Source organism: Pelodiscus sinensis, chromosome 24 (assembly GCF_052426305.1).
Source record: "Pelodiscus sinensis isolate ZL-2025 chromosome 24, ASM5242630v1, whole genome shotgun sequence".
Taxonomy (NCBI): domain Eukaryota; kingdom Metazoa; phylum Chordata; order Testudines; family Trionychidae; genus Pelodiscus; species Pelodiscus sinensis.
This window is the reverse complement of record NC_143075.1, coordinates 10,082,635-10,098,804: the sequence shown is the minus strand read 5'-3', so window position 1 is coordinate 10,098,804 and position 16,170 is coordinate 10,082,635. Positions and strand designations below refer to the sequence as shown.

General features: G+C 48.3%; 1 protein-coding gene across 1 annotated transcript in view; it reads right to left on the bottom strand.

Annotated features, from left to right (window-relative positions):
• C1QTNF12 (C1q and TNF related 12) overlaps nt 1–16,170 on the bottom strand; it is a 44,940-nt gene that overhangs the window by 17,108 nt on the left and 11,662 nt on the right. Inside the window, exons 2-4 of the mRNA XM_006127143.3 lie at nt 10,777–10,896; nt 8,210–8,321; nt 6,802–6,983 (exon numbers count right to left, since the gene is read on the bottom strand). Of these exons, the coding sequence (XP_006127205.2) occupies nt 6,802–6,983; nt 8,210–8,321; nt 10,777–10,896 (414 nt within the window). The remainder of the gene's footprint in view (nt 1–6,801; nt 6,984–8,209; nt 8,322–10,776; nt 10,897–16,170) is intronic.

Sequence of the window (16,170 nt, the reverse complement as noted above, 5' to 3'; positions counted from 1 at the left end):
AGGGACATGCCAGCCACTTCCAGGAGCAGCAATTACCACAGGGATAATGACTCCAGCCACGCCAGGTTAGGCATTTTAGAACTCGCTACTCAAAGAATTAAATGTAAGCGTAAGAGAGAAATGAAAATTATGAAATGCATAGACCAGTCAAAACCAAAATAACCCACTTTGCAAGCAGTAAAAGAAGTAACAACAACCACCCCACCCCCCCCCCCCCACACACACATATGTGTTGGGTTGGGAGATTAGAGTGAAGGACAGTGCGTGTTCGTGAGAATGACAGACACACACACAGTGTGCGAGTGACAGAGATTGCATTGCCAAGCTCCCCCATCCCCTTCTCTCTGTGTGGAGACAGGGTATAGGAGTGGGAGGAGAGGAGACACCCTACACAGCAAGCAGGAGACTCTGGGGGTGGGGTGGAGGGTAGCTCCAAGGGAGAAGGCAGGAACTCCATGATAGTGGGTAGAGGGGCAACTGAAGTGCTAGCACTTGATAGCTTTCTGGCCAAACTAATCAGGATCACCTGTCAGAGACTCCAAGATCTACTGATAGATCTCGATCTACTGGTTGGTGACCATTGTCTTAAGCCAAGCTTGATAGTCTCCCCATAGCAGGAGGCTGATGGGAGTAAATGCTCCTGCCAGCTTCCCTTACTCCTTGCAAAAGCAGGAATACCGGACACTGGCGGGAGTGCCCTCTAAGTTTGATTTAGCAGGTCTTAACTAGACTTGCTAAATTGAACTCCAGGAGATTGATCACGGCAGCACTGATCTTCCGTGGAGTGAAGACAAGTCCTTACCTGCTGCCCCTTCCCACCCTCCACTTTTCCAGTCCTTGGGGCCCTCCTCAGACAGCCAAGAACAGATGTCTTGAACTTGCAGCACCCTATTCTATTCCAGGCCAGAGATTCCCTACTTTGCTCAAGGCTCCTGATCAGCCTTACCCCTCTGCTACTGCAGTCCTGCGTCTCTGCAGTGCCAAGTGTGTGATGATTCTGTGATGCAGACACAGAGGAGACAACAACACAAGGCCTCCAGCAGTTTCCTACCCCTCTAGAGTTTGATAGGATAGGACAGGACTGATTCCCTCGCACCAGCAGTAATGCACAGCCATGCTGAGCTCTTATGGAATCTATATTTAGCTTCGATGTCTTCCGAGTTTGGCTCTGAGAGGAAAAAGATCAGGCAAAGCACAGTGTCTCCCGGCGCAAGGAAGTGGTCTCGAGTCAGACTCACAGCGGATTATCTGATTGAAGCTAAAATAAACTCAACACGACGTGTTTATTGTTAGTTTTGGCCCGCTCCAGATCGGTTTGGCTGGAGGCAGGGAGAATCAGAAACAGCTCTGATGGGCCAAAAAAGCCAATTATTCAGAGACTCTGCCTCCACCACAAAGGCATTATGTGAAATGTAAACGCGTCGGTACAAGTACTATCCCCCGTCCCTGCAAGGTTTATATAGCTCCGGTCTAGGAGGAAGAACAGCTTCTGGCATGTCCCAGGGCTTAGGTGTGTCAATACATGCACTGCATCTAAGGTATCTGCACACACCAGGGAACTAAAGAACTTTAACATCACTGAATTGTCTGGTATTCGTGCTTCTGACTTTACCCTCATAGGCCTATCATAAAGTCTCTCGCTAGTCCCCATGATACACTGGGGGAAAGTCTCTCCCATCCGCAGCCACAACAGCTGGAATGCCATCTCTCCAGATGCACTATGGAGTCCGTTTGTTTGGCCTGATCTTTGCGGCGACCAAGCAGCATCGGACACACGGGAGTGCTGGTATTTGTATGTGGGAGAAGAGTTGAGCGGATTGAAACATGCATTGGAGTGGATGTTTTAATCCCTGGCAGAAAGCACAGAGAGCTTTGAATGGCAGCTCTTATTATTGTTTCTAAATGGAAAGAAAACAAAACCCAATTAAAGTAAAAAAAATCATTCTCGACCTTTATCGAGAATAAGTCACTTGCATTTCCTCAATCTCTAAGCGCTTGGCTCTCTCCAAGGCTGGTTTTAAACCAATATTGCCCCATCTGGCTTTGACACAGTTCTATACTGCTGTAAGCGAGAGGAAGGAAGTCAGGCCCTGTATGTGTAGGTACAACCATGCCTGGGAGTTTTTCCATTCCTTTCTCAGTGAATCAATTAAACTAACAGAAGAAGCAACCTAATTCCAAAACCACTGGCTATACGTGGAAGGCAACTGCAGGCACCAGTAAATTACTGCTGTTAAACCATTCCTGTTTCTTCAAGTCCTCTGCGGCTTTGTGACTCTTTGTGAGGGGGAACACACAATCTGAAATGCTGGGAAGGGACAGGATTCATCGGACTGTATGCCCCAGCAATCACCCTCCCTGCCCCCACACCAATTATAATTCCCCACTGAGCTCACTGCCTGACATTCGCGCGACTCATTCCACAGCTGCCATAATTGCTGCAGGGAGTAATCCGCAAGAAATTTACAATGTGCTCTCAGTTAGTTCCAACGAGCAGCCCCGAAGCATGTCAATAACACGTCCATGCCCAGCCCTCCTCTGCAATCCAAGCCTGGGTTCTTCCTTCCCCTGCCTCACGCCCGCCGAATGATTAACTTGCTGGTAGGAACAGGGAGTCGAGCATCATAGGCTTAAGACGGAGGCTGGGTGCTGCCAGGTGGAAAGATTTCCTTTCTACACATTAAATTGATGGATCCGTGGAAACGAGTCTGTGGAGCAGCCACGGCAAAGCACTGGAAGCCCTCTGACTGCCTAGCCCAGGTGAAAATTCAGCTGTCAGAATGGCTACGTCTACATTGGCATCCCTTTCCGGAAAAGGGATGCTAATGTGACGAGTCGGAATTGCAAATCTGCGGGGGATTTAAATATCCCCCGCGGCATTTGCATTTACATGGCTGCCGCTTTTTTCCGGCTTGGAGATAAGCCGGAGAAAAGCACCAGTCTAGACGCGATTCTCCGGAAAATAAGCCCTTTTCCGGAGGATTTCTTATTCCTACTTGAAAGTAGGAATAAGAAATCCTCTGGAAAAGGGCTTATTTTCCGGAGAATCGCGTCTAGACTGGCGCTTTTCTCCGGCTTATCCCCAAGTAGGAATAAGAAATCCTCCAGAAAAGGGCTTATTTTTTGGAGAATCGCGTCTAGACTGGCGCTTTTCTCCGGCTTATCCCCAAGCCGGAAAAAAGCGGCAGCCATGTAAATGCAAATGCTGCGGGGGATATTTAAATCCCCCGCAGATTTGCAATTCCGACTCGTCACATTAGCATCCCTTTTCCGGAAAGGGATGCCAATGTAGACACAGCCAATGAGTTTAGCCTGACCTCAAGCCAGGAGAGATACCAGGCTTCCTCCCTGCCCTGCTCAGCCCAAGGAGCACCCTCTTAGTCCTGGTGAGTCTTGCATCGCTCCAGCCACGTTCCCTGGGCCTCAGTCAAATGTAAAGCTAGAATCTCATTGCACACTAGAAGCTGTGCCCGATCTTAGCTTTCCTGTGCAGAATACGTTCCCCAACGCAGCCGGGGGAAGCGATGGTCTTGGGAGAACAGAATGTTTGGAGCATGGTAGACAGGCTGCTCAAAGGGAGGAGCAGGAATACCACCCACTCATCTCAGATGCTGTAAGACTGAGGGCATGGTGAGAGCAGCAGCAGGTGTGTGTGTGAGGGCAGAGGTTGGGGTGAAGCATGGAAGCACAACGGGGCACACGCACACCCCGATGCCAAGGTTGGGAGGAGTTCAGGGGAATCGGGAGTTAGCTGCTGGGGGCTGGCACCAGCGGCAGGTATCCAGCCCCCCTGCACTCACAGGCAGCGGGGGGGGTGACACCTCACGGCCCCAGTTGGCTCTGCTCTCCCAGCCACGTCGCTCGGGGGAGGGGCGGGACAGCCCCCACACTCACTGGCAGGAAGCAGAGCGCTGTGCCTGGGAGCCGAGAAACCTGGGGCCACGTTGCTCCACTTTCCCCACCACTGCCAGTGAGTGCAGGGAGGGGGCAGACCCCCACTGCTGGTGCTGGACCCGTGGCTCTGCTAGTCCCATGAGCTGCATCATTCAGGAGAGGAGGTGAGAAGAAGGGGGCAGGGGTGGAGCAAGGGCAGGAAGGACCAAGGGTTCCAGGGTGGGTCATGTGGTCGGTGGGCCCGATGGCCCCTGTCAGCAGTCGCCCCGGGGAAGGATCTAGTGAGACCGGGGAATAGCAGAGAGGGGCAGGACTTGTGAAGTCTCTGGCTCAGGGAGAAGGAAGCTCAGCTGCCCTTAGAATGCCCCTACGTCTGGAGACTGGGGGCACCACGCTGCAGTGCTGGAGACTTTTGAACGGCTCAGTTCTGACCCAAAGCCCCATGAAAGCAATGAGAGTCTTTCCATGACTTTCGAAGGGCTTTGGGTCAGGCTCCAAGGAGCAGAGTTGCTTCCTCCCACTTAAACTGGAAAAGCGTCAACGCCTTGAAAGTTCAGCTCTTAGAGCAGCGCCTTAAAGCAGTGGCTCTCAGCCCTTCCAGATGACTGTCCCCCTTTCAGGTGTCCGATTTGTCTTGCGTCCCCACCCCCAAATGTCACCTAAGTGTGTCCAAAATCACACACAAAAATACAACAGTGTCAGAGAACTCTGTTCCTGAAAAACTGCTCCCATTTGCATGTTATCGTATAATTATGACATAGTTCAATGGGAATATAGATATTGTACTTACCTTTCAGGGGCTAGTACACAGAATAGCATAAACCAGTCCCTATAGGACAGTCGTTTGTACTGACTTCGTTTGTGCTTTTAACAGTGCCTGTTGTAAAACTAGGCACATATCTCCGTGGGTTGAGACCTCTGTATACCCCGGGCGGGGGAGAGGGGACATACCCCCGGCTGAGATCCATGGCCCTAGCACATGCCCAGGCACTTCTTGTCCAGACGCTGAAATGAAGCGTTGGCACACACAGGCCCCATTGATCTGCCAGCTCTGGGGATGGGCGTAACAGACTTGATAACAAGGCCTGGGAAACCCACGCCCACAGGTCGGTTGCTCAGATGTCTTGATTCACATTCTCACTCCTAATTAACCAGGCAGCTCATCTCCCTCCCTGGCCCTGCCTATGTTTCAAGTATAACCTTGCTCCTATGCCAGAGACTGTGGGCAGCTGTCTCCCCTTGCCTGAGAAGTCCAGTCGGTCTGCAAACTGTGTCCCTAATCCTGCAGCCCTGAAGAGTCTCATTAGCAATGGGACTGCTTGACTGAATAAGATCTGTTGGATAGGCCCCTTCAGAGACAGGCATCTGTACAGCTGCCATGGAAATGCAGCCACTTTTGGGGTGTGGCACAGTTGCTAATTAACAGCATGAAACACCTGACTGTTGACTGAGTGACTGATAGCAACCAGCAACTCTACTGGAAAATGACTGTAAAAATGAAGTCATGAAATTGTGCGTCCATAGAGCTTGCATCAAGACTGCCCAACAGTAATAACGAGATTAATAAATTAAAATTATTATTATTATTAATAATAATAATAATCACTCACTCATCCCTTTGCAACTAACAGCCACACTATACATTATTATTCCATTTACTAGTTTATAAAGGCTCAATGGATGTTTTCATAGATAGTTAATCAATTGCCCACAGGTTGCTAACAACCATGGTTTATAACCATTAATAGCATCTCCTACCAATGTCCTTCTAACCATATCTGTTCTATGCTTAGAACATTGAGTAACCCTTTAGTCACCCTTTCTAAGCTATTTATAAATGGAAGCTTAGTTTAAAGTGCAACCCATCTCAGGCTAGGTCTCCGCTCATAGGAACATCAACTCAAGATATGCAACTCTAGCTATGTTAATTAGGTAGCTGGAGTCGAGGTACCTTGTTTCACATTTCCCCACTGTTCCCACAGCGAGAGAACAATGGGAGCAAATGCTTCCATCAGCTTCCCTTATTCCTTGCAGAAGCAGGGGTACTGGTAGTTGGCGGGGGCATCCTCTGAGTTTGATTTAGTGAGTCTTAACTAAACTCACTAAATCAAACTCCAGAAGATCGATCGCAGCAGAATCGATCTTCTGTCTAGTGGAGATATGGACTTTTTGTCACTGCTGGAACCATACATTCACACCAGGGATTAGAGAGGCAGGGGATGGTTCTTGCAAACACTTTGGGCTTGCCTACATGTGAAAATGATTCCACAATAAGGTAAAATGCAAATATAAAGTGGAACAGATAGTCCCGATTAACTAATTTGGAAAAAAAGGCACTTTCATTCTGGAATAAGAGTGTCCACACATAGAATTAAGTCTGAAATAGTTATCCTGGAATAGCTAGTCTTAAATAACCCCATGTGCAGACAAATTCTTATAACAACTCCCAGGAGGCAATCTGCGACTACAGCGATGAGCATGGTAGAAGAACCTAGATACAGTAGTATTAGCTGTGAGAAAAATTCTACAGTCGAGACCTAACTGACAAGTGTTTGGATGTGTGAGGTCAGAGGTGAATGTTCCATTGGGGAAGAGTTTTAGGCTCAAGACAGACACACACACACACACCCAGAAGCATACTCTTGTTTGTCATGAAGTCAATGACAAAGCTACCCATTAATTTTAATGGGTATAGAATTGGCTATGATGGGTAAGAAGATGCCACATTTCCCAACCATAACCAGCTGTTAAGACCAGTGCTGTACTTCCAGCAGCCAGGTCTGAGAAGAGAGATGGGATCCTGGAACCAAGCTGTCCCTTTCTACAACTCTCCACAACAGCTCTAGGGGAGAGAGGTATCACAGGCTCAGTAGGACGTTGCAAGCACAGGCTGCGCTATCAGCTCACCGACTGGAAGTTCTGAAGTTCCACCAGGGTCTTCTTGTCCACAACGACCTGCCCTTTCAGTTTGCAGTGGAACGCTTCCTCCACCCGTTTGTAGGGCGCGGTCTCCTCCAGGGACAACAGGAGCGGAGGCAGTTGGCTGGGGTGGGCTGAGATAGCCAGAGATGCCCGCCGGTCAATGGTTTCTGTAAAGAAAAGAAAGAACATGGAAGGGCCATCTTGGATTTGGACTGAGCCATCACAGCTGCAGCAGGGGAGCATTTTTCTAATGTACACAATTTTTTAAAAACTCATGGTTTTTAAGGTGTATTGACTACAGTATTTGTACGCTGGCAGCCAACGATATTCAAACATATCTGAAAAGCCACCTCATTGTCGCTCCTTCTGATCCCACCTTAAATCTCTCCTTTAGCATAATACCTACAAAAAAATGTGACAACAGCTAGGAAGCTGAGATCACTCCCTGGCCTGGTATTGTTTCCCGTATTATACTTTGATTATAAGCTCTTTGGTAGACGCTGTACAGAACAAAAAAGATGGTCCCTGCCCAAACTGGGATTCTTGGGGCTACTGCAGTACAAATAATAAAGAATAATAAAGAGGCTACATTCTAGCCCTAACATGGCCAGTATGGACAGTCCTGTTCCATCCTCTAGTCCATACCTTGGTCCCTACATATGTTCGCCAAAGCTTTCTCTAGTCCTAGCTTAAATGACCCAATGCAGAAACTCCCTCACTCCCCTTTGGACAGACCCTTTCAAGTCCAGTCCAAAGAAGATCTCACTCTGGAACTTTATTGCTATTGCTCTGCTTAGAAATGTTAGTCCCATGTCGCCAGCTCTCCTGGTTCTATCACCAACCCAATGTTTGGGTTGTTCCCAAAGCATCAGTTCCTGGCCTTCTCGGAATCATGGGGAAATCTGTGCTTTCCTTTTTGATGAATGAGCACATTTCTAGCCTTTATAGTTGCATGGATAAACTTTAAAAAGTGACCCTCATGCTTCCAAATTCGGAAGATGAATAAAGTGTCCACAGTTTCCTGCCCCCGTCTTATGACTTTTACATCAGTTTCCTGATTTCTGAACACTTGTCCTCGGGAATATTACTCATTCCATTCTGTTACACTCACCTGGAACTCCCTAAGCCATTCCTCTTCCTAATATCATTGACGAGAAGAGAGGGGAAGGTTGACCAACATAGGCCCATATCCTGCAACCTTGTGCAAGCAAGCTAAGCCAGGCACCTGCTCAGAACTCCATTGGCTTTGTGAAGTCAAGTCAGTGGAATTTAAGCACTGCCCTGAATCAGGACATTCATGAAAGGAGCTTCCACTCACTTGAGATGGGGCTGTGGGTGCCACATTTGTGGGTGTGTGAAGGAGAGATAGAAATGCAGCTCCAAGCACCTTTACCTTTTAGTATCTGCTTGAACTCCTGCAGCAGGACTTCCTGGGTGACTTCTGCCCCTGGTGCTCCTGGAGGTCCCTGGGGGCCCGGCGGCCCTGGGGGCCCGACAAGGCCACGCTAAGGAAATAGCCGAAAGAAGACAATGGAAATGAGATCCGGCAGTAACTCCTAGCAACACACCAAAGCCACCACCAAAGAGCTGCATCCTGCAAGCTGAGTAGACCTTCTTCACCAGGGGTGCAACTGAAGGTCTGGGATGGCACCCACGGCTCAGGCTGGCTCTCTGCCCATCTGGGACTGCCAGACAGAGGACTGATCACCTGAGGAGTGATGTGAATAAGAGGCTACAAGGCCAGGCCTTTCCTTTGGGTCTTTGGAGGGAACTTGAGTTTGCGCCTTCTGTTTTTACCTTCCAGCATCCCAGATGGCAGCATGTCACCAGCCTTTGGGGGCTGGGTTTGTTATTTTCTCTGTGGTGCTGCTGCTGATTGCCCGGGGGAGCAGCAGAGCCACTTTATGACATAGCTGGGGCCCTACCAAATTCACAGTCCATTTTAGTCAATGTCATGGTTACAGGATTTTAAAAATAGTAAATTTCTTGATTTCTGCTACTGAAATGTGAAATGTCACAGGGTTGTACGTGTAGAGATCCTATCCCCAAAAGGAATTCTGCGTGCACATGTGTCTGGCGGGGAGTGGGAGGTGGGGATTGCACTACTGCTATCCTTACTCCTGTGCTGCTGCTGGTGGCGGTGCTGCTTTCAGAGCTGGGCAGCTAGAGAGCAGTGGCTTCTGGCCAGGAGCCCAGGTCTGATGGCAGAGCTGCTGCCAGCAGCAGTGGTGCAGAAGTAAGGATGGCAGGGTATGGCAATCCCACCCTTACTTCTGCACTGCTGCCTTCAGAGCTGGGCCCTAGGTTAGCACCACGACTCTCCAGTCTCCCAGGTCTGAAGGCATCAGCGTGGCATAGTATGGTAGTGCACTCCTTACTTCTTCATTGTTGCTAGAGGTCGCTGCCTTCAGAGCTGGGCACTCGGCCAACGGCCACTGTTCCCCTGCCATCCAGCTCTGAAGGTAGAAGAAGGAAGGGTGGCAATACTGAGACCTCCCAAAAATAACCTTGCCACCCCCTGCAAATCCCTGTTGGGTCAGGACCCACAATTTGAGAAACACTGGTCTCCCAAAAGGCCAGATGTCATGGTGGGAAACCAGATTTCACAGTCCGTGATGCACTGTTCATGGCCATGAGTTTCGCAAGGCCCCAGACATAGTTAAATAAAATCCATTAGGCTTGGCAACAAACTCATTGATTTCAATTTCTGCAGTTGTGGGAAATTATGGAGGGGAGTCTGACAATAGTTATTTAAAGGCAGGAGATTCTAAAAATTAAAGCTAACTTATGGGCATCCCGTTCCAGCTCCATAAACACCAGCTCTACAATACATTTCATACACATGAAGGTGGGACTGGTTCTCATGAGGTATGGTTCAGATGGTGCCTATTTTTGGTCACTATCCATGGAACTATTTTTTTTCGGACTGCATCTGGATGATGCAACTGAAGCTTACTGGCATTTACTGATACAAATCGCATCCTTCCAACCCTACGAATCTTGCAATGACATAAGGATGGTGTAATTCTATGAGAATGGGTGTTTGGTGTGACTGTTGTGGATGCCAGCTAGGGCTCCTGGAAAGGAGAAGTAACTAATTTGTACTGCCTGGAAGAGGGCCTCTGTGTCCTAAACTGATTAACACATCGGCCTTCAAAAATAATAATAATGCCCAGCCGTTATCTAATGCTTTTCATCAGCAGGTCTCAAAATATTTTACCTAAGAGGTCAATATTGTTATCTCCTTTTCACAAATGGGGAAACCGAGGCATTGAACAGTAAAGAGACTTTCCCAAGCTACCCCGAACAGCAGTGGTTAAACCAGGTCTCCTGGCAGTCAGTTCAGTACTCTAACCACCAAGTCATTCTGCTATATCGTGCACCTGTGGAGGCTAAAATACTTTACGGAGCCTTAATACTTGTCAGTTAAAGGGTAAGTCTCCACCCAAGAAATAGGTGCTCTAAAAGATTTGTTGCGAGAAGTAGAATATGTGTATATCTGTATCTCCGCATATGTGTTTTGTATAAATGCAAACACACACTCATGCACACAGACACACATCACTTTACATTTATATAGCACATTTTGTTCTAGTTTCCCAAAAAGCTTTACAAACTATAAATACATATAGTACCACTAAAATGCAGTCATCTCTTTGGTGGGAAGGCACACAGAGAGCACCATTTATAGCAGCAGTTTAAGGAAAAACCTTAGGACCAATGTTCTCACTCATTTTTTCCATCTATGGGCTGAACAATTTTTGTTATGTGCACTGAGGCATGTGTGGATGTGTACCACCCATAGAAACACCTGCTGCCAGCTGGTTGTGGGCGTTCTGCTAATCGGCAAGGCAGCACTTGAATGTCTCCTGGGTGGCTGCCCCAGTGCACAGCTTACGGGGAACATTGCCCAGGACACAGATATTTGTGATCCGGCATCATAGTCTAGCGGTAACCTACTAATTTCTTGTCTCTCCCTTTGCATTTCCTTTTGGAGTTGTTGCCATCGTCCGGGCGATGTACAAATGAGATCCAGGTGCGCCGGGGATCTGTGATTCGAGGATCAGGAGATTCTAGAATCTGAAGAGAAATGAGAACAAAGATTGGACGTCATTGTGTCTCTTCATCCATTGACAAGAATCCCAAATGCAGACAGCACTACTGTCTGGTATCTAGCAGGAGAACTAATGAGTAAAGGAGGCCTAAAGTTACCAACCCCCTGGATCCAAACTAAGGATGTTAAGGACTAGTCGACTAGTCAATCTCTTCCCCCCTCCTCCCCCCCCCCACCCCGCTTGCTGCCTCTATCAGATAGAGGCAGCAAACTGGGGGGGAGGAGAGGAAGGGAATACTTCTAAGGGGCAGCGCTGCCCTTTGAAACTCAGAGGTGGAGTTCAAAGGGGCAGCCCCGCACAGCTGAGCCTGGGCTCAGCTGTGTGGCGCTGCCCCTTTGGAGCCCAGGGGCAGCTGGGGAGTCCCTAGCTGACCCTGGCTCCACGTGGCATTTCAAATCCACAGCGCAGCATGGAGTCCCCCGCTGACCCCGGGCTCCATGCTGTGCTGCAGATTTGAAATGCACAAGAGCTCCTGCTGGGGACTCCTGTACATTTCAAAGCTGGCATGCCACATGCAGCCGGGAGTCAGCAGGACTTCCCGCAGGCCCCAGCTGCATGTGGTGTTTCACGTTCCTCTTGTGAAATGTACAAGCCCTGCTGGGGCTCTTGTACATTACCAAGGAGGAATGCGGAAGTGTCTATCAACTAGTCAGTTAACCAATATTTAACATCCTTGATCCAAACCCCCTGAATGCTGAAGGACATTTAGTTCAGAGACAGAGCGGAACTTGGCAATTCAAGGCCTATCTCCAAAAAAAAGAGCAAGTCAGAACTTGAAGTGGGGGTGGGGAGGATTCTCATTATGGAAGGATGTGGGGGGCTGGGTGGGGAAAGGGCTCCAGACCAGAGCATAAGAGCAGAGAGGGAGGCTGCAACTTGCAGAAACTGTGTGGGAAATGTTGGAATAACATAAGTGAATTCATTATTAAACAAAAGATGCCATTATTTTAATATAAAGAACAACAGGGGAGGAAGGTGGAGAGTGCTGGGAGGCAATGCAGTCCAATGGTTTGAGCTGGACTGAGTCAGAGAAGCCCTCTATTAGCAGGAAAGAGGCTGAGTCCTTCTAGGATAGATAGAAGAAGAGGATTCCATTTGGGGACCTGAAATTATTCTGGACACCAAGCCAGGTGCTCATAGAATCCTAGGCCTGGAAGAGACCTCAGGTCATGGAGTCCAACTCCCTGCTCAAAGCAGGACCAATGCCAACTAAATCCTCCCAGACGGGGTTTTGTCAAGCCAGGACTTAGAAACCTCTAGGGATGGAGATTCCACCCACTCCCTAGGGAACCCATTCCAGTGCTTCACACACACACCCCTTTGTGAAATCGATTTTCCCAATATCCAACCTAGACCTCCCCCACTGAAACTTGACGTAGCGCTGTCGACACCACTGCAGAGGTGAATAGAATGACATTGCTCAGGGGTGGCATTATTGACAACTCTGAGCAACGTTGCTGCACCCATGTAATTTTGCAGTGTGGCTCTGGGCTCAGCCTGTGCCTGCTCAGGTCAGGGTACATTTGCCATTCTGTATGAAGAGGTGGCATTAACATGGCAGCTTTACCCAAAGAGAATGGATACAAGTGCTTCAATATCTGCAGGGTTCTTGCGCCCTGTAGGAAATTACTTGACATTGGCCAAACAGCCAGGCTTGGTCAGTGCGCCATCTCATTTAGCTGCCTAAAACCCAAGGAAGAGCTCTTGAAACCTTGTCTCTTTCCCCAGCAGATGCTGGTGCAATAAAAGATAAAACCTCACATGCCTTGTCCAACACAGGTACTTTCTGGAGTACTCCCCTGGAGCATTATGTTTAATGAAACCGTATATCGTTGTTTTACACGTATAGATTATTCTTCAGGATGAAAAACACAAAAACACATTGCCAAGAACACAGCCACCTCTGGGGAGGAGGGTATTAACTAGCTGGAATACAGCACACTGTACAACAGGGCTACGTCTAGACTGGCATGATTTTCCGGAAATGCTTTTAACGGAAAAGTTTTCCATTAAAAGCATTTTCGGAAAATAGTGTCTAGATTGGCAGGACGCTTTTCCACAAAAGCACTTTTTGCAGAAAAGCGTCCGTGGCCAATCTAGACGTGCTTTTCCGCAAAAAAGCCCCTATCGCCATTTTCGCGATCGGGGCTTTTTTGTGGAAAACAAATCTCTGCTGTCTATACTGGCCCTTTTGCGCAAAAGTTTTTCAGAAAAAGACTTTTGCCCGAACGGGAGCAGCATAGTATTTCCGCAAAAACACTGACAATCTTACATGAGATCGTCAGTGCTTTTGCGGAAATTCAAGCGGCCAGTGTAGACAGCTGGCAAGTTTTCCCGGAAAAGCGGCTGATTTTCCGGAAAAACTGGCCAGTCTAGACACAGCCCAAGAGTAGAAGAGGGAAGCAGGGGATGGACATTTTTGACTAAAGGCATCAGGGCAAATTCTATCTTTATGTCCATCCTGAGAGAACACCACATTTTGTAAGGTCTCGTTTGAAAGAGCCATAGCATTGGAAAAGGTTCAGAAAAGGGCAAGAAAAACTATTAGGAGTTTGAAACGGGTCCCAAATGAAGAGAGATTAAAGAGACTTGGACTTTTCAGCTTAGAAAAGAGGAGACTAAGGGGGGATATGTTAGGGGTCTATAAAATCATGACTGGCATGGAAAAAGCAAATAAGGAAAAGTCATTTACTTATTCCCACAATATAAGAACTAGGGGTCACCAAATGAAATTAATAGGCAGCTGGTTTAAAACAAACAAAAGGAAGTTTTTCTTCACACAGCGCACAATCAACCTGTGGAACTCCTTGCCAGAGGATGCGGTGAAAGATAAAACTTTAACAGGGTTCAAATAAGAGCTAGATAGATTCATGGAGGTTAGGCCCATCAATGGCTATTAGCCAGGATGGGTAGGAATGGTGTCCCTAGCCTCTCTTTCTCTGGAAGTAGGAGATGGGAGGGATCAAGTGAGGATTACCTGTTGTGATCCCTCCTTCTGGGGCATCTGGAATTGGCCACTGTCAGCAGAGAGGACACTGGGCTAGATGGACCTTTGGACTGACCCAGCATGCCATTCTTATGTTATGAAAGTAAACTGTGTGGAACTGAATTCACCTCTTTCAGCAGGATGACAGGTTGAGTCGAGTCTGTTGGAATTCCATCTTGCGGTTATTAAGAATGGGGTTTCAAATGTGGTGCACAGCCAAGAAAGCTATGCCCCCCAGGCATGAATCTTGGCACAGAACTGCATCCCTCCGTTGATCAGAGAGATTAGGTCACCACCACTCTTTTTATTTCAACATCACTGAGTCAACAGAAGATTTACAAGCTGCCAGACGGCAATCAATCAGGAAGTGACACATGTTTTGTGGAATTGAGGGGAGGAAGGGCAGCGTCTCAGAAAACCTGGGAGCCAAACCCTGTGTCTATCTTGCAGGTGATTTTCTGTTTGGGCATGATCCACAGATGGAAACCACCCCCACAGAAGGGCTCTATTCCGGCAGCCCACTTCCCTCCAGGTAGACACTTGTAAAACAGCTCGTGTCTGTACTGCAAGCCAAAGTGTGGGCATCCTGCATCCTTTTTCCAAATTGTTCATGCATTCCACTTTCATCAAGTAATTAGTGTCAGTCTCGCCTGCCAGGTACACCCCGCCAAGCACTCAGGCTTAGCCGACATCTTGAAATGAGAGCAGGACGAACCATTCATCGGAACTTGTTTATTCAGTGAACTTTGTCCTTTTCTCAGTACGCAAATTCTGAGAAAAAAAATTCTGAGAAAAAAAATTCTGAGAAAAAAATCTGAGCGCGTGCAGACTGATTTTTCAACTTGGCTTGCCATTCAGTTGCATGCTGTATTTTAGCCTGTCAGGTCTTAGCACACTGCTCCTCCCAGCTACGCCTTAGACTATTTGCAGTTGTGGCTGGAACTTTCAAAAGAGTCTAAGGGAGTAAGGCACCAGGATGCGCCTTAAAAGTCATTGGGAGCTGGGCACCTACACTGCATAGTCCCAGCTGGTCACCCTGCTTGCATGACATTGCTTCTGCTCCCTGACTGATTGATTTCCTTCCTCCTGTTCTATAAACATTTCAAAGAGGCCCGATGAAAACTTCTGGGCCATATCTTTGAGCCTCTTTCTAGTTGCACACTATTGGCCAGCGTTTACCGTTCTAAGAACAGCCCCAAACAAAAAATGTGCAATTGTAGAAAGGAGCATCTGCTTCCCCCTGACTTTGCTGGGTCCTTGACCGGTGCTGAGCACCTTTCAGGAATGGATCAGGCCCAGAGGGTTCAGCCCAAGCTGCGAAGATCCAAATGCAAAAACTTCCCTAATGTTTAGAGGCACTGTTTAGAACACAGCTCATGGTTCCATCATGTCTAAGATTAGGAACAAAGGTTATATCTGAACTTCAAGGAGTGGAAGGGGGTTCAGATCTGAGATTCCAGCTCAAGTCCTTTTCAGTCACTGGGTGGATGTAGCATCTCTGCATCTTGCTCTAGGTCGTGCCCAGCTGTTGCGTGGCCATTCATTGTCTGGAGATTAATGTCTCCCTATGAAAGGAAGGGCTGGCAAGTGTCTGGCTGGTGCCTTTCTTCCCCCTGTGAGTGGGTCTGTGGTAGGGATGCCAACATGTAGTTGACTACATGATTAACTGATAAGCCTGGCCTTATCGGTTAATTCTATCGACTACACGCACTCCCCGCCACTTGCTGCCTCTTTGGGAGGGGAGGCAGGAGCCAGCTGCCTCCTCCCTCCCCTGCTGCCTCTGATAGTGTGTGTGTGGGGAGGATGCCACAGAGCAGCCCCTGTCCACAGCAGGCCCAGGCCTGGACAAGGGCTGCTGCCACCCCGCAGTGTTGCCTCTACATCAAAGGCAGCAGCGCAGGGCAGCTGGCAGGAGCCTGTCTGAGCGGCGAGCTGGTTTTTAAACCAGCTCCCTTCAAATACCAGCTCCCACCTGCCACTTCATGCTGCTGCCTCTGTATCAGAGGCAGCAGCGTGTGGTAGCAGGGGGCTCCCGGGAAGTGGGGCAAAGCGCCTGGGAGAACTATCCAATAACAGTGTAACCACTAAGATTTGATGCAGTTACACGACTAATCCATTACACGCTCGCTAACATTCCTAGTCTGTGGTTCAGCTTATACAGCAGAAGGAAACAGCCTATTAAGAAGAGTGCCTGGCGCAGGTGGTGCAGTGCATTCCCTCAAGCCTGCATTGGAATAAAACAAAAGTGCGGCT